Source organism: Halichoerus grypus, chromosome 12 (genome assembly GCF_964656455.1).
Source record: "Halichoerus grypus chromosome 12, mHalGry1.hap1.1, whole genome shotgun sequence".
In the NCBI taxonomy this organism is placed as follows: domain Eukaryota; kingdom Metazoa; phylum Chordata; class Mammalia; order Carnivora; family Phocidae; genus Halichoerus; species Halichoerus grypus.
The window spans coordinates 57,033,058-57,057,121 of record NC_135723.1 but is presented as its reverse complement, the minus strand read 5'-3'; the positions used below and the strand labels follow the sequence as shown (position 1 = coordinate 57,057,121).

General features: G+C 37.4%; 1 protein-coding gene and 1 long non-coding RNA gene across 4 annotated transcripts in view; one reads left to right on the top strand and one right to left on the bottom strand.

Moving 5' to 3' along the window:
• Positions 1-24,064, bottom strand: part of LOC118538920 (uncharacterized) — a 55,205-nt gene that overhangs the window by 18,657 nt on the left and 12,484 nt on the right. For all 3 annotated transcript variants that reach the window (XR_004918842.2, XR_004918838.2, XR_004918841.2), the window contains exon 2: positions 3,391-3,543. This is a non-coding gene — a long non-coding RNA (uncharacterized LOC118538920). The remainder of the gene's footprint in view (positions 1-3,390; positions 3,544-24,064) is intronic.
• Positions 1-24,064, top strand: part of SPMIP4 (sperm microtubule inner protein 4) — a 37,008-nt gene that overhangs the window by 11,985 nt on the left and 959 nt on the right. Inside the window, exons 3-8 of the mRNA XM_078059382.1 lie at positions 6,060-6,131; positions 8,173-8,202; positions 11,224-11,405; positions 13,292-13,380; positions 20,568-20,742; positions 21,022-21,113. Coding sequence (XP_077915508.1) covers positions 6,060-6,131; positions 8,173-8,202; positions 11,224-11,405; positions 13,292-13,380; positions 20,568-20,742; positions 21,022-21,113 — 640 coding nt within the window. The remainder of the gene's footprint in view (positions 1-6,059; positions 6,132-8,172; positions 8,203-11,223; positions 11,406-13,291; positions 13,381-20,567; positions 20,743-21,021; positions 21,114-24,064) is intronic.

Genomic DNA, 24,064 nt, shown 5'->3' with positions numbered 1-24,064 from the left:
GCCATACAGGCATCACTTAGCAGGAGCAGGACCACTGCTTTGCCTCACCAACCCTCCTGTCATAGGACTCGGTAAACTGAAAGTACCTACTGCTTAGGAAAATATCTAGTGAGATATCCGACAGTATGTCATCTGAGGTTAAGAAAGCAAAAGAACATGGCTTACTAATGGAACTATAATCACATATGTTTATATACACATGTTCCAATGCAACGTCCCCCTTCCAACATCACTCTTCCTTCCAGCGCTTTGCGACATAACTATATCTAAGTAAAACTTTTTTAAAGGAACTTTAACAGTATCTACTTAACCATAGGGGCAAGTTTCAGAAATTCCAAGCAAAGTTGTCATCACCTAATTCAGCATACATTCACTTAGAAGAATGATGTTACAAAGTAATAAAAATTTATAACTTTGTTTTCACTTCCATAAACACTTCGTTTTTAAGATTTTATTTATTTATTGAGAGAGAAAGTGTGCGTGTGCGAAAGCAGAAACGGGCAGAGGGAGAGAGAGAGAATCTCAGGCCGACTCTGTGCTGAGCGCAGAGCCCGTGTGGGGCTTGATCTCACAACCCTGAGATCATGACCTGAGCTGAAATCAAGAGTCAGACACTTAACGGACTGAGCCACCCAGGCACCCCCATAAACACTTCTTTTTTATAAGTTTAGTAAAGTAGCTAAATTTTGTTTTGTTTTGTTTAAAGATTTTATTTATTTGACAGAGAGAGACACAGTGAGAGAGCGAGCACAAGCAGGGGGAGTGGGAGAGGGAGAAGCAGGCTTCCCACCGAGCAGGGAGACCGATGCGGGGCTCGATCCCAGGACCCCGGGATCATGACCTGAGCCGAAGACAGACGCTTAATGACTGAGCCACCCAGGAGCCCCTAAAGTAGCTAAGTTTTTACTTTGTTTAAGAAAAAAGAAATGGATCTTCCTCTAACATATTGGCAAATGTTAAAAAGCTGTTAAATAGATATACAGTGCTCTGTGAACTAAAGAATACTCTGAAATTCCTGCTAACTGTAACTAGCACCCTATAGTAATGATAGTAGTAGTGGCAGTGGCGGTGGTGGTGGTGGTAGTGATGCTTGAAGGTTAATGCTTATGAAGCAAAATCACAGAATATCCCTCTCCTGTTACTTAAAAGTGAAATAAATGGGAAATTTACTAGCACCCCCTAAACAATACAAGGAGAACATCTTATGCCACTCATTTTAATGTGCCAAGGAAAGAAAATTCTGTGTAGTTTATTCCAGTTCTAACTAAATGTTTCTCAAGAGGGCATTTGGAGCGGGACAATTCTTTGTCCCATATACTGTAAGATATTTAACATCTCTGGCCCTTCACCTAATACCATCTCATTCATTGTGACAACCAAAATAAACCCAGCCACACATATTTCCAGACCTGCCTGGAAGTGCTGGGGGTACAGAGGGAAGCCACGTTACTGCCCGAGAGGCACCATACCCAACCCCATCCCTACATTCCAAATGTGTACGGAGACAAGGTGAGTCAACAAAATCCTGGTATTTCTCCAATTTGAAGAGAAGATTAAAAGATTGGGTAGGTAATCCTATTAGAATAGAAAAAAGCCTCAAGAATAGAAGCCTCTATTTTAAAACAGTAAGATCTCAAGAGAGATGGAAGTTGTGCAGAATGTGTACTCTTCCAGAATACTGGGATGACTTGAGGGAGTAAGCAGAAGCCCAAGGGTATGGCTACTTCCCCAACGGAAAGGAATGAGCCTTACAGAGGACATCTAACAGGATTTTAGACTGCGGTACCCAAGATGCTTGTATCCTATCTGACTCAATCTCAGCACTTACTCTCCGCCACCTCCATCCCATCAGGCTAAAGACGTATGGAGACAATAACATTCAGTCGTCAAGCTTGTAGCACAGACAGAAAGGCAAACTGATTTCAGATGACAGAATCAAGAATTCACTCACACTGTATCATAGCAAATAGCTGGGTTTAAACAGAGCTGTCCAATTAAACACATGTAATATGAGAACATATGGTAAGGCAATTTTGTAAACCAGGAAGAAAAAAGAAAAAATATGATATATATGTTATATATGTATAACATATATATATTACATATATACATTTATATATATATATATTTTTTTTTTTAATATATAAAACACATGAAGAAACTAGTCTGAGAAGAAACACAGCCCAGGAAACAAAAGTAGATTCTCTAAAGGACAAAATAAGTATGTGATTCTAATAAAAAAATACAAGATGATTAAATGGTAGAACATTATAAAAGGGAAGATCACAGGGCTAAGGGGAAAAATGAGAAAAACAACTACACAAAAGAACTCACAAATCTAGTCCAAAAAGAAGCAGCAAGAAACAGAATAGATGTGACTTAAAATTGATAAGACAGAGGGGAAAGATAAGGATATTAAAGCAATAAAAATAAAAAGCTATGCTATTAAGAACAAGCATAATTACTTATCATAAGGAAAACTGATGTCCCAAATGTAGATCATCTAACAAAAAAAACAACAAATAATAAGTAAATCTAACAGAAATAGATAGTCAGAGATACACAAGAAAAGTCCCTTGAAATCAATAACTGAGGGGTGCCTGGGTGGCTCAGCTGGTGAAGCGACTGCCTTCGGCTCAGGTCATGATCCTGGAGTCCCAGGATCGAGTCCCACATCGGGCTCCCTGCTCGGCGGTGAGCCTGCTTCTGCCTCTGACCCTCCCCCTTCTCGTGCTCGTGCTCTCTCTCTCTCTCTTTCTCATTCCCCCTCTCAAATAACTAAATAAAATCTTTAAAAAAAGAAAAAAAAAGAAATTAAGAACTGGTTCTGAAAATCAAAAGGATATGCCATACAATGGAAAAAACGGAAGTGGAGCTACTGACATTGAGATACAACCTGGTTACATTATTTTATTCATAAAGGAAGAAGCCTGTGTGCTCAGGCTACTCACATTCAAATCAAAGTCTAGTGCAGATATGGTTGAGTGGCAGAACTTAGGGCACACATTTGTACCCTGGTTGCTCAAGAGGCTGGGAAGTAGATTTTCTGGATTCTTCCTGGGCAAATGGGATATTAAAAATGTGGAAAACTAACAAAATGTAGAGAGAGTGTTATAAAGATGCTAGCCATCTGTGCCAGCCAGCTGGCTGCCATGCTACATAATAGCAGCCACAACAATAATATGCTTTTCTGTTCAACATGGGGCCCATGGACCAGCAGCATCAAGGAAATGGTGAGTGCAAAATCTTGGACTCCACCCCAGATTGACTGAGAGAGAATCCGCATTTTAAGAAAATCCCTCGGGTAATTCCAACATGTAGCAAAGTTTGAGAACTGCTGCCAGTGTAAGAAAATGCAAGACTTTTTCGTACAAATGAAAATGCACTCACCTCCCCAAAAGGGGAAATTCAGAGTCTCATCAGTTCCTGCATCCAGCTCCAAGTCCAAGATGTCTGGGTGATGTTCTCCTCTCTAGTTCAGTCATAATCTTGTCCTGATAGTCCATAGCTATGCACTTAATGAAGTAAACCATCACCAACACCCTATATAGAGTAATAAGGAAATAAGGGAAAAGGGTGAATGAAAAAAATAAAACTAGTTAATACATATAAATAAATATGTTATATGTTATAATCTTTTCATATTATAATTATATATTATAGTATATAAAAGCATACTATATATAACATAATTATATACATATTAATATAATTATATACATACATCCAAGTTCCCTTGCCCTCAGCCAGCACCTGAGCTGGTAGGAGTTCATTACCTGGTGGAGTGCCTCCAGTTTTCTTCCTGAGAGATCTAGCAATTAGTGGTTCTGCCTGTGGGAGGCTGTTCCAGTATTCCATTAACTTTATGCCACTAGAAGCAATACCAGGAGGTGTCTAAAAGATTCTTTAGATTCTAGAAATACTCCTTTTCCCCATCATTGCATAACAGCAATCCTCTTACCCTTGACATTCAGGATCAATCATCCCAATCTACTTGGTATAATCCCTTCTTGCCTGTTTCAAACCCCAATCATAAGGAGCCCCAATTACCACATCATCAGTTCAGCTTCCAATTCAATGGGACCATTGTGTTTCCCGATGAAGCATTTCTCCTTTGACCTCAAAACCAGCAAAACTCAAGGTGGCTAGGAAGGAAGTAAAATTTCTCTCAAGTGTAATAGTAAGTATAACAGTGAGAGGTACCACTCCCACTTTCACCCTTCATTTTTTAGACCATCAATTCTGGCTATGGGAGAAACCATTTATTGGTCACTGGTTCAGAGCATGTGCCACACTCCTTCAGCCACAAAAGAATCTTCACTAGGCTGGTCTACATTCTGTAAATAGGATAAGACCAGTTGAGTCCTTTAAATTCAATCAGTGCCTTATTTCTTTGGTGGTAAACTGAGTTCCTTAGTCAAAAGTAGTATTTTTTAAGATGGCATGCAGTGAAGAAGATATTCAGTAAGTCCACTGGTGATGTACTGACAGAAGTATAGTGAGAAGGAAAGGGAAATGTCTCCTTTGGTATGTCTCCTTTCACACATTTTGTTACACAATTACATAATTATATATGTTCCCATTGAACATATATGTATTATATTGTTTATGTGTGGAATCACTGGATATATAGTAGTAGGCAACTTGGTTCTTTTTTTCTCTCTATAATCTAGAGACTGTAAATACAGATCTATTTTATTTTATTTTATTTTATTCATTTGAGAGAGAGAGCAAGAGAGAGAGAAAGCACAAGCAGAGGGAGGAGGGGCAGAGAGAGAGAGAGGAACAAGCATGCTCCCTACTGAGCAGGGAGCCCAACATGGGGCTCAATACCAGGACCCTGGGATCATGACCTGAGCCAAAGGCAGACGCTTTACCAACTGAGCCACCCAGGCGCCCCAACACAGATCTATTTAATTCTTTTTAATTTCTCTTTGTGTTCCACAATATAGATGCATCATAGACTATTTAGCGATTTTCATATTGTTTCCTCTTCTTCTTGGCATTAACTATATGTAACGAATATTCTTGTACAGGCCTCCTTGAGTTCATGCACAAATGTTTCTCTAGGGAAAAGCCTTAGTGAAAGTTATGGGTCACAATATATGAATATTTTCAATTTTAGAAATATAGCCCAAATGCTTTATATTCTCATGGTGGTAAGTAAAAGTATCCATTTCCCTCATACTCTTGGACAACTATGTTATATTATCAAACCATAATTTTTGCCCATCTAATATGTATAAAGGTTATCTTGGTTATCAGAATGCATTTCTCTGGTTGAGTACTTATGTTTGTTTTCTTATGTATGGTCATTTACATTCCCTTTTCTGTTCTTATTCTTTGCCCATTTTTATTGTCTTTTAGTTATGGATTCTTATTATGTTCTAGATATTAATCCTTTACATATCTTTATTACAAAAATTTCTTCCACACTTTATCTGAGCTTTTTTATTCCATCTTATCTTCAAAAGTTTTTCTTCTGATGTTATCAAATTCCTTTTGGATTTGGATTTTAAAAGAAAAATCTAATTTAAAATGTTTTCCCCACATGGGGCGCCTGGGTGGCTCAGTCGGTTAAGCATTGGACTCTTGATTTCAGCTCAGGTTATGATCTCAGGGTTGTGAGATTGAGCCTGCATTGGACTCTGCCCTGGACATGCAGCCTGCTTAACATTCTCTCTCCTTCTCCCCATCACCTCCCCTCTTTCTCCCTTAAAAAAAAAAAAAAGTTTTCCCCACCACAAAGAAAAAAACATATTCTTGTATATTTTCTTTTAATATTTGTATGTTTTTCCCAATTCTTTAGATTTTTAATCCATCTGAAATTATCTTTATGCATAGTATGAAATAGAAATCTACTCTTCTTCAAATGGCTAGTGAATTTTTCCTGCATTGTTTATTGAAAAGTAAATTCTTTTCCACTGATTTAAAATGCCACCTTTTTTCATATACTGAATTTCCATATATACATGGTTGTATTAGTCTATTTGTCTTTTACTATCTGATCATCACTATGTTAATTTGAAAAGATGTTCAATTTAATCTTTTCTTTTCAGAAAACTTCCTATTGAACAATTCTATTATTTGACGCAGAATAAAAAAAGTGGCATCTATGGAAATGATTCTTTGTAAGTTTGGGGTTTCTTTTCCTTATATTGGACCAAATAATGTTTTTAAGTGAAAGTGAGTTATATGAGAAATAAAAAAGCCCCAAAATGGGATCTTTCAGAAAAAGTGTTCCTTTTTTTTTTTTTAACAGAGATCATTAATAATAGAAGCCAAGACCAAAGAAACAGAAATAAAATAAACCAAAACCCACTAAGAGTTTGTGGCATTTAACAAGAAAAAAAATACAAAATATGGAATAGTAATGTTTGAAAGAATTCACACAAGTCATCTGGGTCCATTCCTCTGCCTTTGACCTAGTTAATCTAATAAGAATCTGTTAAATTTCTTTAAAGGTTCATAGGAAATGCCCCAGCGCCCTCAGCAAAATTTTTCATCAGGATCTTATGAGGATAGAGGTTAATTATGACAATCTACAAATAATTTGTAATAAAATTACTCCCTAAGTCTCCTTTTTGGATAAGGAATACTTTTTAATTTATCCTTTGCTTAGAGGAATTATTTTCCAGTATATTAAATTATTTTTTCCTCTTTGAAATAGTTTGGTATATATATTACAAAAGCATACTTTTTAATTTTCAGATAAAAATAAAACACTGACAATACTAAAGTAACAATGAAAATATCACTTCTTTAACTATTAGAACCGTTAGGAAAGTTTATAGGAAGGAAGTTAATATGGAGTTTAGCCACAAGAGGGAGGCAAGAAGACATGAATTTTGTGGTTGCTAGGCTGTTTATCCCTTTGGGATCAGTAAACTTCGAAAAGTAAATGTAGAATGCAGCAGTAAAATAATGGACTGGTTCAAGTCAAGGAACTAGTGTCTGAGCATTTTTAATTTTTATTCAACCTTTCAAACTTTTAATTTTTAAAAAAGCTTTCCTTTAAATTTGTTTTTTCCATTTTGAATCAGAATGCATTTTAGGTATACACTTGTCAATATCAGCCAAATTTGTCACATGAGAAAAATTTTAGATGCTGATTTAACCTATTTAATGTTTCATAGCCAACTCAAGACCCGTTGGATTCTTCATATTCATTGCCCCCCCTTTCCCAACTCAACCACAAATATAACTGGAAGACATGTTTTGGGTCTTTTCTTTTTTTTTTTTAGTTCCAAGCCTACAAACCTGGAGTCCAAATAAAGAAAGATATAAACCTCTTAAAATTAATGTGAACTATGTATTTATAATACACTGTAGACTCAAAAAATTATATAGTTTATGTACCACTTTCTAAATAAACATACAAATATTGAATAGTATATTCCATTTTATGGATCTTTGCTATCAACGGATAACCCTGTATTCATTTTTCATGCCCGAAATACTTCAGAAATATCCTCACAGGCTGAAAGTAAGTGTTGAATCCAGTAAAAGCAGGTGACAGTCCTTCTCTAGTGTGGACTTTGTTCCTGGGCTTCAGTATTATTTCTTGGCAGGCAGGGCTCAGAGTAATTAGTAAATACACAACTTTCAAATGAACTGAGTCAGAAAAGACATGGCTCCAGGAACTTGTTCAGTTTTGTTCTAGCCTTTCTGTCAACTGGACAATATTTACTATCATGAGAGATCAGCAATCCTGGGCAAAAGGACAAAGCACACAAAGTACACACAGTACTTATGTATCTTGTCCACCTGGCCACACTCAGGTCACTTTAGGTCATGTAATTGTACCCATACATGGTGTCAGGCTGCCTCCAAGCACTCTGGCAATTGCCTGATTATGAGGGTGAATGTCAATAAGAAGCAGAACCATATTATCATTAGAAGCAGTCAGTCCTGCACCTGCACTGCAAATAGGAAATGCAAAATGAGCGGCGAGTGGGACTGAAGTCAGATGGATCAACAGAACTGAGTTATAAGGATATCATATCTCTGTCTGGTCAATATTCAGTGTTCCAGAAAGTCAATCAACAATATTAAAGACGCTGTAGTTTGAAAATGGGATACATCATTATTCTTAAGCAAATTTCCAATAGGAATGTATGCTTTAAAAAGTTCTTAATATAAATTAGGATTTATTTCCTGTTTTTATTCTAGGATGCCCAAACCACCTAATTCAATAGTAGGGTAAGTATATACTTACATTTTCCTTCCTTGTTACAATCAAGAAAAAAATATTGGCAATCCATATGTCTCAGACAGTGTGAGGATAAATGTGCCTTTTCATGAAAGACTTTTTTTTAACAAGTGGGAGAAGAGGCTGGTATTATATACCCTGCTAACCTTTTTTTAATAAACTTTTTAATTTAGTACAGTTTAAATTTACAGAATTATTTGAAAAATAGTACAGAGTTCCTATAGACCTCATACCCAGTTTCCCTATTAACAACATCTTATATTAGTATGGTATATTTGTCAAAATTCATGAGCCAATATTGATGCATTGCTATTAACTAAAATCCTACTTTATTCAGATTTTTTTAACAAAAATAACCTTTATAATATATACAAGATATTGAATGAAATCTTGTATTATACATAGACTCAAGACACAGAGTCCATAGCTTGCAGGTCTTAGAGTAAAGTATGTTTTGCTAAATCATTACCAGATATAACTCAATACTATTAACTAAGAAATAGTTTCTAGAATGTGAGGGGAAAAAATTTCTGCCTTAATCCCAAATGAACAGAATTAATTGGGGCCTCTCCCTGCCTTCCTAACTTCTACCTTTTATCCCTTCTTCACAAAGCCAAAATCCTGGCTACAGATAAAACCAGAAGGACCCAGTAACGATGTATACACATTTTGCAAATTGCCTTTCTTCTATCAAGGGGACTAATCCCCAGAAAAAAAAAAAATGGCTTATGAAATTTTTTGGTTCTTTTTTTGTAATTTAACATGATCTTGGTCTTTAGAATTAATTAAGAAGTCAATCTCTACTTTCTGATCATGGCTTTGTAATGAGAACAAGATACAATGAAAACCAAAGGTAATGGCCTTTGTCAGGAAGTCCTTACCAACATCAGATTAGTAGAAAATGGGGCCACCCTGCCCTGGCCTCTGGGAGCATGCTAGCATTTATTTAACTTGTTGAATGATACTCTGATAAAGATTAGAAATAAAGCAGTTAGCACAAGGCCTGGCACATAAATGCTTTATTGTTGTTGTTGTAGTAGTTATTGCTGGAGTTAAAAATATTTCAAGGCAATGTCCTCTTGAGTACAATTCCTATTCATACAGTAGTTACAATGTCTCAGGACCTCCCACATTACCCAGAGATATTCTGTAGGGACAGTGTACAAATGTGACCATTTTGTGAAATATTCATACCACATTTCTTTAAACTTCATCAAGTCTGTGCGAAATGGTATTGGAAGTTTAAAAATTAATCCCTCATTGATTCCCCATTCCCACTAATTCTTCCATCTTTGGTCAACCTGACACATACTGGGAAAAAATCCAAGAGAATCAGGATGAATCTTCTTCCCAGATAATTAGCACATATTGAGACAATCATTACACTCTATTTACTCAGCCATTCTTTCCAATATGTTTTGTTATGCCTCTGACTGTTGGACAATATTTGAACCCCAGCATTTCTCATTTCATTCTTCATTGTCCCCAGGGTCTCTTATCTTTCTTGTCCAGGTCCCCTGCTTCCTGACCACTCCACCTGCAGTCCCCCAAGGCTTTGAATGTCTAAGAACTTCCCCTGGAACATGGGCTTTTTACTAGACCTCAGTGAACTCCATCCTTTCCTTAGACTGGATACTCTCTCCATGAGCAAAAATGTGTTCATTCCTGTTTTATTCACACAAATAGTTTGCTCAAACTATAAATGATCACTTATTTTCAAGCCAATTTGTAAGGGGAAGTGAATTTGAGAGGGATAGTTAACTATAGAACCCACCAAATTAGACAATGAAAATATTTATTTAGAATAAATGGAAATCATTGTGTCTTCTATAAAATGAAGCATTGCTTCACTGAAAGCAGTTACTAGGCTAGTGTTTTTATGACTACGAGGGGCATCAGTTAGTTAGAACTGAGGAATGAAAGTCTTGATTCTATGTTCTCATGTCATCACAGAGTTGACGACCTTGTGCCTTGTACCAAGCCATGTAGTAGTTGATGCGGTGCTTTTTAAGCAAAGTAAATAAATCAGAAAAGTGCTTAGTGATTCACAATAAAATGATGCTACACCCAAGGCAAAAATGTGTTCAACTGAGAGAATTTGTGACAAGGGCAAGAAAACCAAATCACTTTACACAAAAACAGAAAGAACTAGCTGGCCTCGTAAATGACTTTTGCTTGGAGTCAACTTTCTCTCTTACAAATCAACCTTAACTTCTTGTGGTATCTAGGACAGACCAGGAACTTGTTGAAATATTATACTGCTAGGTATTTCAGAGGCCCATCGAGATGCCAAGACTGCTGAATTCAGTACAGATCTGCATCAGTGAGCCAAGTAAGCAAGCATTAGGGGCCCAGATCTGAGCCAGCTATCACAATTTTTTTAAACCTCTGCTATTTCTTTTAAGAACTCTGCTAGTTTTTCAAATCATAGGAAAATTATATCCCTGTGGATTACTTGTTTCTTTTCCCATCAGTATACTAGTTTTTTTGATTTCTAAACAGTACTGTGTACTCTAAACAGGCAGTATATTTTTGTTGATTGACTGCTTAAAAGGAACAGATGGCCTGGATTGAAAGTTCAATGCAAGATGGTGAGAGATCACTTCACATACTGAATGCCCAAAATGATCCCATAAAATAAAGTACTGGGATCCTCTTAAAACAAGAGGCAGAAATTGAAAGCAACCAGAAATTCTTCCTATAGCATTCTAAAAACTACAAATTTCATGTATCTTCTGCATTAGTTGTGAAAGTTATTCCCTGATAAAGAATTCAGTATGATTTATTTTAAAAATTAATTTGTCTAGCAAAATTAAGAAAATCTCATGTTTAATGGAATATATTCCACCAGAAAGCTAACTCCATGAGTCTAGGGATTTTGGCTCACTGTCATATCCTCAGGGATTAGAACAGTACCTGCTACAAAAAAGGATCCCAATAAATAACTGATGATTAATTTTTTTCAATTGCATTTCTTTCTATTCTGTTTTGTTTGCTCAACTAAATCTCAGAGAAATCTGTTGCTCATATCCGATTGAACACCCATACCACACACACATCTCCCGCGGTGCCATGTTCCCGACCTTTACATCACCTAAGGATCTCTACACAGGCATTAAAGCCCGAAGCCAACGGCCATTTCCTCCCACTGTGCCGACGAAGGCTTATGATACAACAATTTTGAAAACAAGAGGTAAAATGTGATTTGATATAAGAATATTGATTCTTCTCATATTTGAATTGTATTCAATAATAAAATTAAATAAGGTAGGGCAAAGAATTCAAGTCACAAAAGTGTGACCCACCAATAGATTATGAAATTTGTTCTTAACTGTGGCTGCACTTTAGAATCATCTGCGACCCTACCACAGACCAAGTACATCAGATTCTCTGCAGGTGCTCTTAACTTTTCTTCTTTATACAGAGCCTTCCATGGTGGAATCAGAAACCAAACACTGCAGAATTAATTGTTTTTATTTACCTGTATTTTCTATTTTCATTTCCTTCCTGCTCTCTCTATGGTTTAGCTTTTAAAGATTTCACCCTAGCTCAAGTGATTAGCACAAGGATATTTGGTTTAGATCATCAGGGTCTAGACACGGGTATAGCAGTGGTGATGAAACTGAAAGACTGTCATTGAAATAAAACTTAGAAGGTAACGGGAACAGTTTGTTTAGGTCCTCTTAACACCTTGGGGCATCTTCTTCAGATGCAAACCTAGGGGTCTTTCCAGATGTGTTTTATTAGGATGGTAAGCCCATACATTAGTCGTCAAGACTCTCCCACACTAGACACCTTAAAGAGAGAAAAAAACCTACGGAGAAAGACTGAAGATACTAGAGAAAAGGTAACTGAAGGTGACAGAACAGGTGCATGGTTGGCAGAGAAAAACATTTGTTGAATAAATTTAGGCTGTGGGGAAGGGAAGACCCAAGAACTGTCCTATAATGCGGTTCCTCTGTACATAAATATTGAGGCCCAAATGTTTGCCATCATCAATATCGGCTTCAGTACCTTATTAGGAGAGAGTAACATTTCGAGAGACATAATAGTGGAGTGTTTAAGAGCTATGGAGTCAGACTGCATGGGTAGAATTCTAGCTCTGCCACTTACCATGGACCATAGCAAAGTCTCTCTTAGAGGACTTTAAAAAGATGAGTATATTGTAATAACCCTTATAAAAGACCTTTCCAAAAACTACTATTGCATTAGGTTTTCTACTCTTTTTCTACACTTACCTTAACTCTTCTTTAATAGAAATCAATACTATATGGATTAAGAGTGCAGGCCCTAGTACCAAATTGCCTGAGTTTGAATTATTCCATTTACTAGCTGTGTGATCTTGGGCAAACTGCTTGTTTTCTTTGTGCCTCAGTTTCGTTTGTTAAAGTGGAAATAATAGTACCTTCCTCATAATAATGTGATGATAGATATAAAATACTTAGAACAGTACTGGCACATGGTAAATGTTCACTAAATGCCAACCTTCACTCTTATTACCCCTGAGGATGGATGTTCAGAGCATTCTTTACTGTGGAACTTACTATAGGACCAGAGGAGGCCATGCTGTGTTTGATAAAGCTTATCAAACTACCACTAATACTTAAGAAGCTAGAGTCTTTAAAATGTTCTCTTTCAATACCTTTTTGGTAAGCAAGTACTAATTCTATGTCTTGATATTTGGTCAGGGAAAGCCCAAATCAGGTGGTATAGAAATGTATTTGCTCAGCATTCAGAGACCAGAAAGAGGATCCAGGAAAACTTAAATTTAAAAGTTACAACTTACCTACAAATCCCTTTCATTAATCAGAGAGGTGCAGTACAGGGCTCTCTTATGCTGCTGGCCACACCTCGGGTTAGACAGTCTCACTGTGTGTGGCCACGTGCTGCTCATTAAGGGGAGCAAGAATTCAAACAAAGCTATTAACAGTAGCTAAAACAATAGCTTATTAACAGTAGCACCTGCATTGCTCTCTACCTCCTATCATCTCGTTTCTATCCACTGTACCCCAAAACCCCATTCATAGGAAACTGTTCTTGAATATTCGGGATAACAGTGCTCTTCCTGAAAAATTTCAGGTAATCCTTACAGATATGAACTGCTTGATCTTCCAATGGATTCAAAGAAGAAAGCCTTGACTTGGCCAGGCCAGGGTGTATATTATGATGTAAGTATCTTTTAAAATGTGTGTTTAAAACAAAGTAAAAAATGTTTTTACTATATACACTTACAAAAACCCCAAAGATGGATTCTTTTGTTTTCTATCTGGTTAAAAAACTTGAGATTTTGACCATGATTCACATTTTTTGTTTTCTTAGCTGATTTCACAAACCTTGGGCAGTTATGTAACATTTCCACGATTACAAAAAAAAGGTTCCCCACTGAAAGAAGGTGGAGGGCTGTGTTTCACTCACTGTGTATCCCCCAACTATATTCTTATAATTCATAGTATATTAAGTAATTCCAAATATACAGAGTATATGAAAAATTTTCAGAAAGATTTATAATTTATTGTCCCAACCATTGTATTTGTATAGAATCAAAAATAAAACAATGGCCACTGTGCACTGAGCAACTGCTACACACTAAGCACTTTAGATACAGTAGGTCACTTAGCCCTTACAATAACTCCTAAAGGTTAGTATCATCATTCTCATTTCTGAGGCTCAGAGAGTTTGTGGCTATCTTATAATCATAGAATTCAAGCTTGTCAGGCTCCAGTCTCTGCTTTTAACCTCTGTACCAGGACTCCACATAGACAGGAAGAAAAAATTTTAAATCATGAAGGAAAAGATCTACACATTTGAAAACTGTAACAGCTGACATTCAATGACCAATTAGTCTGTGAGAGGCAGTGGCAGGCGTTTTCCATATATTATCCTCTTGCATCTAAGAATCTATGAGGTAGGCAAGAAATAATTATGCAAGGCTAGAAACATTTGAATTTTACTTGGGATGACCACTGTGGCAGGCCGGAGTGTGGTCCCTGCAGTGTCACACGGTCATCTCCAAAGGACGCAATTTTGTGTTTGTTCTTTGTAAACTTATACATCAAGAAAAATCCTTAAAGAATCATTTATCTTACTGGACTTCTTCATTCTTTCAAGCAAAATCTGTATCAAAGCAACCCAGAAATATGAGAAGTTATTCTCGAGACCATTCCATCATTACACATTATAGCCAAAGTCTTCAGTTCTGTGGCTTAGTTTCTTCTTTCAATCTCCCTCCCTTCGTCCTGCTCAGGAAAACGCTGCTGTCCCCATATCTCACCCCTTTGCACAATCTTGACTAGCTCCCCTTTACCTAAGTGTAAATCCCAAGGCTTTAACTGAGCTCTGAAAACCCTTCAGAGTCTGGCCTTCCTTACTTCCTACAGCCTGGCTCAGCTCACTGGTCCTTGAACAGGTGGACGGCCATGTCCCATTCCTGGAGTGCTCTCCTTTCACAGCCTGCCTATCTCAAACTTGCTCATTCCTCAAGCCTCAGCTCAACTCTAATTCTCTGCAGTGCAGAGCAGAAAGTGAACCAAATCAGGAGACCTGTGTTCTAGTTATTCCTGTATCTGCCATTTGTTCTCTTGGTGATATGAGAGATATTGTTTCTCTTCTCTGAGCTTTCACTAATAAAACATACCTATAAGATTTCAGTAAAATCTATCCTATAAACTTCACAGGATATGAGGATATGAAAGATATAAAAGCACTTTGAAAAATAGAAAGTGCTATAATTTATAAGCATTATTACTCCAATAGAAGTGATTTCCCCTCTTCTGACTTTCTATAACACTCACTATAACCAATAACTTTTCTCATGTATTTTATATCTTGTCAACTAAATTACAAGCTCTTTAAAAATGGAATATTTTATAATATGTATATTCCCCACAGCACTTTGTACGTAAATATTTTTGACTGATTTATCTGACTCTTCTTCCAATGATTAATCTGACTTTCTTAATCTGTTCTAATCTTTTCAACTTTTCAATTATTCTTCTGGTTTATCCCTAATTCTAATCAAGTTTTGCACTTTGCTGGACAAAAAAAATAAAAATAAAATTGATACTGAGCTTGATGGGAGTACCTCATGACTCATCTCCCCCCACCCCACCCCCGCTTAGGATAATACCTATACTTGTCCTCCCCTGCCTTTCACCACTTCACTGGGGGAAGTGGTCAACTTTATCTGTCATGTTCTATTTTTGTTAAAGGAGAATATTTTTATAGTATTTACCTTTCCTATTGCTAGAACAGTGGTTCTCAACCTTGGCTGCACATTAGAATCACCTGGGGTGCTTTCAAAAATCCCAATTCTCAGGCTGTACCCCACCCACATCATAACTGATGACATAATTATAATCATCATTCTCTGAGGGTGGGAGGAGATGCAGGGACACAAATAAGTAGGACCAAAAATATATCTCCTGGCTACAGAACAGAAAACCCCAGAAGCCAGATTTTAGTAGTTTCTATCCAAGCCAATAAGACAACATGTGTAACATTTGGAAAGAGTATAAATTTTAAGGTGGCACAGCTCCTGGCTCTAATATTGATCAATTGTATGGCCCTGAATAATATATTTAACCCATTAATACCTCAATTTCCTCATAGATAAAACAGCAGTTATAATGCACTCTACCTCATAGGGTTGTCTTGAGAATGAAATGCATGTAAGAGCACTCAGCACCATATTAGCAGACAGAAAGCTTAGAGTTAAGTATTAGCTTCTGCCAGTGCTATTATTACAATAATGGTAACACTTTGTTGACCTAGAAGATTAAGAAATGGGTAGGGGCGCCTGGGTGGCTCAGTCGTTACGCGTCTGCCTTCAGCTCAGGTCATGATCCCAGGGTCCTGGGATCGAGCCCCACATCGGGCTCCCTGCTCCGTGGGAAGCCTGCTTCTCCCTCTCCCACTCCCCCTGCTGTGTTCCCTCTCTCGCTGTGTCTGTCAAATAAATAAATAAAATCTTTAAAAAAAAAAAAAAAAAAGAAAGAAATGGGTAGTCTTGGAAAGGGGAATATTCTTAAAAAAAAGTTTAACCTTTTCGTTCTAGGCCTTAATTTTAACAGTATGATAACCTCATTTTGCTCCCATCCTTTTACTCAGGCATCGCAAAAATCCAGGTGCCTCTTCCCACCCAGGCCCCAGAGCTGTCCTCCCTTCTTATCTCTTTGGCCTGGTCCAGTTTTCCCCAGCAGAGCCACTGACCATTGCGCTGCCCTCACCTTAGCCACGGCCTCTCCTCCGAACCACTCTCTTTCCTCGGTGACCTCTTCCCACTGGCCATTTCTAGCCATCACCAAGCCAGTCAGGACATTCCTTTTCCTCTTATAACTGGCAAACAAATAGGTTAAAATATTTGACTCTTCTGGATTGTTTTTGTCATTACTTCCTCAAATGGCCGAAGATTTTTGTTCTATTTCTCAAGAATTCAAGCATCTGGTCTTAGCTTTTGCAATACGAAAATATTCTTTAGGATAAAATCTACCTTGGAATCTTTTTTTGGGGGGGGGGGCAGAGGAAGAGAGAGAGAGAGAAAATCTTAAGCAGACTCCATGCTCAGCTCAGAATCCAATGCAGGGGCTCAATCTCATGACCCTTAGATCATGACCTGAGCCAAAATCAAGAGTCAGACACTCCACCAACTGAGCCACACAGGCGCCCCTTGTAATCATCTTTTGAGTAAGATGAGATATAATAACCACAAAGGTCAAGTGCCATAAACCTCTCTAACCTTTGCCTGTTTGAAATATTTTAACAAACCATTTTCAAAGCCAAACTGAGTCTACTATCCAATTTTCCTTAACTGTAAATATTTGGAAAGACCTTTGGCTTCCCTTGTAAAGAGCATCCACTCATATCACCCTTACAGAGGAGTGTGGTTTCCTTCTTGAACCATCTTGCCACCTTTCTAATCTGAAGTGCCCATCCCCCTCCTAGAGATACATTCCTCATTCCTAGGACAGTTCTGTCTCTCCACCAGAACACCCATAATCCACACTCATCCTTCAATAACCACAATAGATTTGGCAAAGACACAGGTACCTCCTTTAGGAATGTGTCCTCAAATAACTGACTGCCCACAGTTCACCTCTCCATCACCACCAGCACCCTGGGCCCCATCCTCCCACCTGCTCATTTCCAGCAACAACCAATGTATCCAGAATGGGAAATAAACTGGTAGGCTCTCTCTTCTCTACCCTGCATGCTTCCCCATTCATGGTCTCGCCCCTCCCCTCCACTTTTCCTCCTCCATCTCAGGCAGCCTTTCCTCCCATTGTGCATCCTCTTCTCCCTTCAACTCTCTCTTCCAAAGTCCTAGCTAGATACCAAAGGAAAATATATCTCTGCCAGTCTCTCATCTCTTATTTACAAACACTCTCTCTATTCATTTCATATGTAAATGAAAAAATTCCTAATCACAACTTCTTAATGTAAAAATGATGCTGATACAAAAGAATTAAGTGAAACACGATCCACTAAGGAACCACCGTACCCAGTATTAAGCTCTCCAAAGGGCAAAGTGGTCTCCAAAATAAACCTGTTCTTGTTCCCCTATTAAACCTGATTAAGCACCATCATTCAAGACTAAGAACAAAAAACTATATTTAATTTCTTGGTTTTTTTAATGTGTTACAATAGTATTAATTTCTGTTATTTTGTGGCAACTAACGGAGTTTTGGTGCTTACCACAGGCCCTTAGAAGCTTGCACATAATTGTGCATGTAATAGGTATTCAGTAAATGTTTATTAAGCAATTTATGAATTACATAAATTTTATGGGCTACTGGGGAATGTAACTACAATTTATATGGCACTACTCCTCTGAAAATGTATTCCAAATTTAAAACAACTAACATCACTCCTTTGTAGACTAGAGTATCTGCCTAGATACTGACATCTCAGGAACCAGAATTCCTTCCTGCTTTTGTACTTATCTTGCATATATTGACACAAACTTCACCCTGTGAATAGTACATTTAACCAATTAATTCCTATTGAGTGGATGATCACCAGCAGCCCCTCTCTCACTATCCTCTCAGAATACCATTAGCTTAACATACTGAAAATTGGTGAGCTCTCTACTCTCAAATATTCCTGACTCTTTAAACTCTTCTCAAGAGACCACAGGTTACAGTAAAAACTCACATCCCCTATTTTCTTCCTCTGCGCCCTTGCCTGCATTTCAGTAGATCATTGCTGTTATTTAAACTAGATTAAGACACAGGATTAATCCAGCCCCTTGGAACAAGATTTGAAAAAAAAGTCCTTATTTCTAAGCTGGCTTTGCAAATCATGATAAAAAGAACAAAGAATAAGCAAGCCACATATTCATTAAAGGTTTATAGAGGTGGTTACTTAATACTTGATAGTCTTCTGTCAAGTGTCTTTTACCATGACTATTCCATACATGGAAAATGGGGATCATTCCAACTTCACAGTGTTGCTATAATCAGCATCACCCTTAGATCCAGGAACTTTAGAAGGTCCCATGCCTTTCTGCCCTGCTCTGGCCTTCCTCTGGCTATACCCCTCCCTATGGCACAGGATGTTTATGGGAACATGAGGATATATCTATCAAGAGCCCATGCTCCCCAGTCTCCCACCCCAGCCTGATGTTGGACTGCAGAAATCCTTGACAAAATGGCTTTGAACTAAGTTCATGGGGTCTCTTCCTCAGGTCCATCCTCCCAGGGGTTGACACTGCTTCCAAGCTAGTATATACCTCTAGGTCAAAGGGCTGGCCAAGTGATGGCTGTTTGCTGGAAGCAGAGATAATAGGTATAATGGAGCTTGAACTTGAACTATAATGGAGGGCCAGGGTACCCTCATATCCAAGACATTTCATAATTTGGGATGGAATTGGGGGTAGGAAGAAAGCAGTAAGGGATGCTGAGGCCAAGGGCCAGCAACTAGCTCTTTCTGAACTACCATGTCCCAATATACAATTAGGATAGTCTAAGAAGTCTAAATTTGAACTTAGTCTTCCAAGTTGTCATGAAGGTATTTTGTCAGGGTAGGAGAAAGGAACACACTTTATTTCTTTAACAGCTTATTTGCTTCATTTATAAATTAAACTAGTTAGACTAGTGGAATGTGGGCTCTCACTATACTCTAGCCCCAGAACCTGCAAATGTTAAGGGTGGGCCTGACTGTCAGGACAAGTGCATAGTGTTCAAGAATGTTAATCCCATACTTTCCACCGCCATCCATACCTCTGCTCTTACTGTTCCTTCGGCCTCCCCATCTCTGCATGTCCTCAAAGGCCTATTTCTGTAATATGACATAACATGGTCTCTTGTCTCCTCCCTTCTTCTCTGATCCCAGCCCTACTTCCCTGTTCAGCTGGAATCAATCTCTTCCTCCCCTCAATTTACAAATAATTCTTTCTTCTTTTTTTTTTAACAAATAATTCTTTCTTAACTTCTTTTATAACAAAGAGTTACTTTCCATCTTACAGTCATTTATGTTCATGCCTTACCTCCCCTCTAGTCAATATTCCTGGATGACTTGTTTCTGATCCATCCTTGTTCCCTGCCACTACCTTGCACATATAGGTACTCAGTAAATATTGAGTGTCATCAATCTGAAAAAAGTGAATTTCTAAACTGCCAAAAAGCCTGTAATGAAACTCACTCGTTCATTTACTTTTAGACCTCCTTTTGAAAATACAAAATAAACTCCATAGTAAACAGTTATGTCAACAGAATAAAAAATTTTATTTGAATTTGAGTGACTTAAACTTCATCAAAAATCAATAAAATGGGGGCGCCTGGATGGCTCAGTTGGTTAAGGATCAGACTCTTGATTTTGGCTCAAGTCATGATCTCAGGGTCATGACTGAGCAGTATCGGGCTCTGCCCTGGGCGTGGAGTCTGCTTAAGATTCTCTCTCTCCCTCTCCTCATTCCCTCCTCCCCCTCTCTTTAAAAAAAAAGAAAGAAAGAAATCCATAAAATATATCAAATGGTGCCACTTCAAGCAAGGAAAGAGAAGTGGGAGGCACACAACTTTTGTTGTACTTAGCCAAAGGAGTACCTCAGAGCCCTTTATGCCTCTAATAAAAGGTTACTGGAGGCAGAGTATTCCCAGGGACGTTTCTCCAATGTACGTTATCAGACAGAGTCCTTACTAAAGCAAAAAACTTTCAGAAAAGACCTCACCATTCCTTTGGTAAAATATTGTGTTTAACTCTATATATGGTTAAGTTGCAGAATGTTAGTAATTAATGAAGAAAAAAAGAGTATCCGACTTCAGCTTGGAATTTCCTTTACCCTCCTTCCTGCTGACATAGTGAATCAGCCCTTATTCTACTAGATAACATTAACGACAATAAACTTATGTTCATGTTCTAGTTTCCTAAATGCGTTGAGAGAAACAAGCCCGTATTCTACCCAAAACCTCCTAAAACCTTCGCTCCTAACACTTCTTTAAATTCGTGGGACCCTATTAGCTCTCTAAAAGAAGCCAACATACAAAGAAATCTTGAGAGGTCCCACTGGATCACTTCATACACTCATGATTTTACAGGTATGAGTTTACTTTAATCCAAATAAAAAGAACAAAATTAGAATATCTGACAAATGCTGTTACAAGCTTGCATCTTCTAGTGTTTTTCCCTGTTTCTTAATCTAAGTACTAATAGAAGTTAGGGTGGGTGGTAAGAAACTGGGAGGTAAAATTCATTTTCAATTTATTTGTTCTAATCATATTACAAAGAGAAATGGGTAAGTTTTTCTATAAAAGGTCATTTAACTGTCATCCTTCATTTACTCTAACAAAGTAATAAGATGTGATGTTTCCATTAAGGTCTGGGGCCCATGAACCCCCTTGAACTGGATGATTACCATGAAAAGGAGGTAGCAGAGTTAACTGGACAGATAGGATTTGACCCAGAGCCTGTAAGTAATTGCAGTCAACTCTCAGTTATTTAAGGGGAAAGTATCCAGGTGTTAGGCTCCTTCTTGTTTTGCCCACTTTTTCTTTGCTTCATGAGTAGTGGTGACCAAGCTAGCAAAGGGAAAATTTAACTCATCTTAGAAGTTAATTCTGAATTGATTTGAACCGGTTTGAATATCCTTGTCCACTATTTCAAAGAACAGGGCAGGTTTCTTTTCCTATTCACAGTGCTGTTGTTTTGTGTTTTTTTAAAACAGATTTTCTACTATGCTACTCTTCTAAAATTTACAAAGGAGTCAGTTTACAAATGTTTACCCTTTAATTTAATGAGATTCTTAATAAATTCTACAAATCCTTATAGATTTGTATATCTTCTACATTATCACTGCTTTTGAAGAGATAAAGGCTTCTTCCTGATATCCACAATAATTGAGAGTTGGCTGAATTACAATTGAAAGCCAATAAATTCTCTGCAAATATCAATACAGATTTCTTAACTGGTTATGTGAAATGGCCTGAAAGAAATGATTAAGCCCTTAGTGACAGAAATTATCATCTGTTGGCTTACTTATATACATGAAATAAAATGAAGTAATAGTACACATATATGTTGTTTTATTTAGGGCCTAGATTTTATCCTATAAAACTACAAAGTTTTTAAAACAAAATTAGTATTTTCAAAGATATAAATTGTGGAAAGACCCATAAAAAGTGACTGTAAGATATTTCAGTATGAACTCTTTTTAGACTGGACTCATTTATTTTACATTAGCTTCAGTATTTCCCAAGGTGATAAAAAAAAATCATAACACCTGAAGTAGTTCCACAGACTGTGCTTTATCATTCATAGAAGGGTTTTTTTCTTTATGTTTCACTGGCAGCAAATATTATCTAATACTAGAAAACGCTATACCTATACTGACATTGTCAAGCGTGTTCAGAAGCTGTCCAGACTTCCACAGATTTGACCCCATAGGATCCAGCCCCTCAGGAAGCAGCTTTATCATGTTTACAAAAAAATATATGTACAGTAATACAAAGGATGCTTGTCAAGTATATTATGTGCAAAATTATTCTGCAAGCAAATCATCAACTAAAATTTTATTAATAACAAGATAAAATATGCCTAAAATAGTTAAAAGTTTAAAAGTAAGTTTTAGTGAATCTTGCTGGTTTCTAAAACACAAATAACGGACTCTGGAAAGGCATGTTTTAGTGGTAATAGTGTTGAAATATTTTGGGGCGCCTGGGTGGCTCAGTTGGTTAAGCGACTGCCTTCGGCTCAGGTCATGATCCTGGAGTCCCTGGATCGAGTCCCGCATCGGGCTCCCTGCTCGGCAGGGAGTCTGCTTCTCCCTCTGACCCTCCCCCCTCTCATGTGCTCTCTCTCATTCTCTCTCTCTCAAATAAATAAAATCTTTAAAAAAAAAAAAAAAAGAAATATTTTGTTGTAGTAGAATGAAATAAAGATACTAAAAACTGCTTCTTGCATAAAAGGATACTATAAAGTATGATATGATACACCCTAGACTTTTTCTTTATGACAAATTTAACACAGTATTTTAAAGAGCTGGGGTTTCTTTTTTTCTTCATAGTATCTACTCAAACCTGATTGGCTAAAGGTTATAACAGATTTGTTAATAACAGATGGAAACTCCTCCAACTCTGAGCAAATTAGGATCCAAGAAGACACTCCTAAGTCCGTTTTGTTTCTAAATCCAAACTACAGTTACGATCTTCTCACCATTCTCATTTACATTATCTCTGCTATCAATTCCATCCTCACCATCCATCCATTCTTTTTTAGTTTTTCTTCAACATATTGTCATAAAAATTTTCAAACATACAGAATTTGAAATAATTTTGCAATTAACATCCATATATCCACCACCTACATTCTACACCATTAGCATTTTGCTATACTTCTTTTATCACATAATCTATCCATCTTTCCATCCCTCCAACCATCCATTAATACATTTGATGTTTTATGCCCTTCAGAGTAAATTGCAGACAAGAGGATACTTCAGCCTTAAACATTCAGCACGCATATCATTAAACAGAGTTCAATCTGTTGCAGTTTTTCTTTTAAGGCAAAATACACATTCAATGAAATTGCACAAATTTTAAGTATACGTTCAGTGAGTTTTGACAAATGCACACTTTTGTTACCCAACCACCTACAGATATATTGAATATCATCCCAGAAAGTTTCCACATGCCCTTTCCTCATCAACTCCCCCATCTTCCTCCTGTCCCCCAACCACAGACATATGTCTATTAATAACCTTTTAAATACACACACTTTTGAAGTTACCAGACATGATTCACAATATTTGTAAAACATCTCAAAAAGCACAGATATGACTAGCTCCCCACACACCAGTGTTTCTCTAAGCAAAACACATCACTGGCCTCAGCATCACCCAAGATGCTTGTTAAAAAAGCAGATTCCTAAGTCTGAATGAACCTCTGAATCACAATCTCAGATGATCAAACTTAGGAATCTCATTTTCTCCCAGCTCCAAAGCTGATTCTGATTCAACCAAGGTTTAAGAACCCTTGGGTTGGGCAATAAGGAAGGCTTTCGCTGAGATTTAAATAACTGCACATAACTGTTAACATCATCTGTTGGGGATGGCAGAAGTCTTGCTCCTGAGATTCTTTCAATATCTCTGAAAGTTTGAAAGCAAAGAGTTCCTAGATGGAGGAATTTTTCTATAGCCAAGTAAAAATATCTATCCCCCTTTATCAGCAAAAACCAGTAGATGAGAAAAACATGTGTTTATTAGGGCACAAATGTCAATGTCTATAAATAAATAAATAAACATTGCAATATGCACTCCTACACCCATCCCATGTTTACTCAGTGAAAATGGGTATGAATTTTGACCTGACATTTGTAGCGATAAACTTAATAATGCCAGATTAACTGATTTTCTCCTTTTTATCC